Source organism: Ostrea edulis, chromosome 5 (assembly GCF_947568905.1).
Source record: "Ostrea edulis chromosome 5, xbOstEdul1.1, whole genome shotgun sequence".
Lineage (NCBI taxonomy): Eukaryota > Metazoa > Mollusca > Bivalvia > Ostreida > Ostreidae > Ostrea > Ostrea edulis.
Genome location: NC_079168.1, coordinates 76,680,275 through 76,682,526, shown reverse-complemented (window position 1 = coordinate 76,682,526; position 2,252 = coordinate 76,680,275). Strand labels below are relative to the sequence as shown.

The following is a 2,252-nucleotide window of genomic DNA, read 5'->3' as shown; positions in this document are numbered from 1 at the left end:
CCAGGGGAAGTTCGTGAGACTTTGGCTAAAGATAAGTTTATTGACGCATTAATTGATTCGGACATACGCATCCGAATCTAGCAGTCCAGACCTGCTAATTTGAACGAAGCTATTAGTCTTGCGGTGGAACTTGAGGCTTACAATCGAGTTGAAAAACGCGACAAGGAACTTAAAGGGCACTTGCGAACAGCTACTGTTGAAGAGCAATCCTTGACAATTGGCAGAAATAATGACCATAGACTAAAATCATGGAAGAAGTCAGTGGAAGAAGGCATGAAATGTATAACAGAGGAGGTGAAAACATCCAGACAGAGGATGACTAATGACAAATGGTATAAAGATAAGAGAGGAAGTAGCAACAGACAAGAGAAGAGGTGTTTTGAATGCAATAAGCCAGGCCACATCAAAAGATATTGCCCATTATTGAACAAGAGGCATAGCTAGGATAGGACATCTGGAAAAAGCAATGCGCACAAGTTTGATAGAGATCAGAATTCTACTGCTGGGCCGAATGTGTCGGTTGGACTTGGATCATCAATAGAGGAATGTGGGTTGTATGTCGATGTGAAGATCCAAGGGGAAACATCAAAATTTCTGGTAGACATGGGAGCTACTGTTACTCTGATGTCAGAGAGTTTATACAAGAGGTTACCAATGTCTGTGAGACCTAACTTGCATACGGTAACTCAGAACATAATGACAGCCAATAGTACGGCATTATCTGTCCATAGAAAGCCAGAGTTTAATGTTTACATTGATCAGATGACACACTACAGTGAGGCAATAGTTGCAAAACTGAAGATAGATGGCATCTTAGGCCTAGACTTCATGAAGGCACACCATTGTTTGGTTGATGTTGGCATAGAGGTACTTGTTGTAAATGGACGAGAGAAAAGACTCTCCACAGAAGGCTTTCTTGGTTGCTACAGAATTACGGCTGTTAAGACAGTAAGCATACCACCAAGAAGCGAAGTCATTGTACCTGGCAAGATATGTGTGGCAGAAGGTTCTACCTTACCCACACGTGAAAGTATTGTTGAGCCTCTGTACAACAAAAGTCGAAACGAATGTGCACTGACTGCAAGAACAGTTGTCAGTCCTAGAGAAACTGTCCCAGTAAGGCTGATGAATACGGAGGAAGATGTCAAAATCGTGCATTCAGGAACTGTCATAGGACAACTGTCTGAGGTTGATAAAGTCGAAGCTTCTTCGCCAAAGGGAAGGTCCCGGTTACCAAATGTGCTACGGGCCGATTTAGCTGAATTGTTGAAGAAGTCAGAGGAAAACTTTACTCTGCTACAGAAAGAGAAGGCAAGATACTTCCTTTTGAAGTATACATCTTTGTTTGCAGAAAAAAACTTGGACTTAGGCAGAACAGATGTTGTGAAGCATCGCATTAATACAGGAGACAGTCGACCTATCAAGCATCAGCCTAGAATACCAACACAGAAGAGGTGAACAAATGATATGTTGGCTAAAAGTGTTATCAAACCTTCCAACAGTCCATGGTCGTCACCAATAGTCATGGTGAAAAAGAAGGATGGCTCATACCGCTTCTGTGTGGACTATAGGCGTCTAAATAGCTGCACTATGCAGGATGCATATCCTCTCCCGAGGATTGATGAGTCACTTGACCAGTTGTCGGGGGATCTGCATGGTTTTCAACGCTCGACCTTTGCTCTAGCTACTGGCAAGTAGAGATGGACTCCATGTATAAACAAAGACAGCCTTTGCTACAAGTGTAGTCTATTTGAAATCAATGTTATGCCGTTTGGCTTAAGTTGCGCCCCGCCACCTTCGAACGCTTAATCGGAAGGTTTGCTAGCTGGATTGCAATGGGACATATGTCTCGTCTACTTGAATGTATATTATATGCACTGACAGTCAGACAGACTTTTATACTTTTGTATGTTTGCCTATATTTTGTACGTTTTAGCATTGTGCCAAATAGTACAATGAATAATGTGTCAAAGTGTCATGCGGGACGCATGAGCTAAGGGGGGGGGGATGAAACGGTTGAGAGTTAAGCCCCTTTGTTAAATGATGCATCTCCCTTTGACTATGTAATTAAATCAATGTAAATATTGTAATTGATATGTGTATTGAGTAAATAGAGCTAAAGAACCCCCACAGCTCAATGGCCGTAAGCGCCGAGCAAAGGCCTACATTTAAAGTCCTTCACCGGTCTTGGTGACATCTCCATATGAGTGAAAAATTCTCGATAGGGACGTTAAACAAGATACAATCAATCA

The 2,252-nt window shown here is 42.2% G+C and overlaps 1 protein-coding gene across 1 annotated transcript; it reads left to right on the top strand.

Annotated features, from left to right (window-relative positions):
* Nucleotides 1–603: 603 nt before the first annotated feature.
* LOC130055016 (uncharacterized) lies at nt 604–1,458 on the top strand. The gene has a single exon (XM_056166165.1). The coding sequence runs from the start codon at nt 604–606 to the stop codon at nt 1,456–1,458; it is 855 nt and encodes a 284-aa protein (XP_056022140.1).
* The last annotated feature ends 794 nt before the right edge of the window (nt 1,459–2,252 follow it).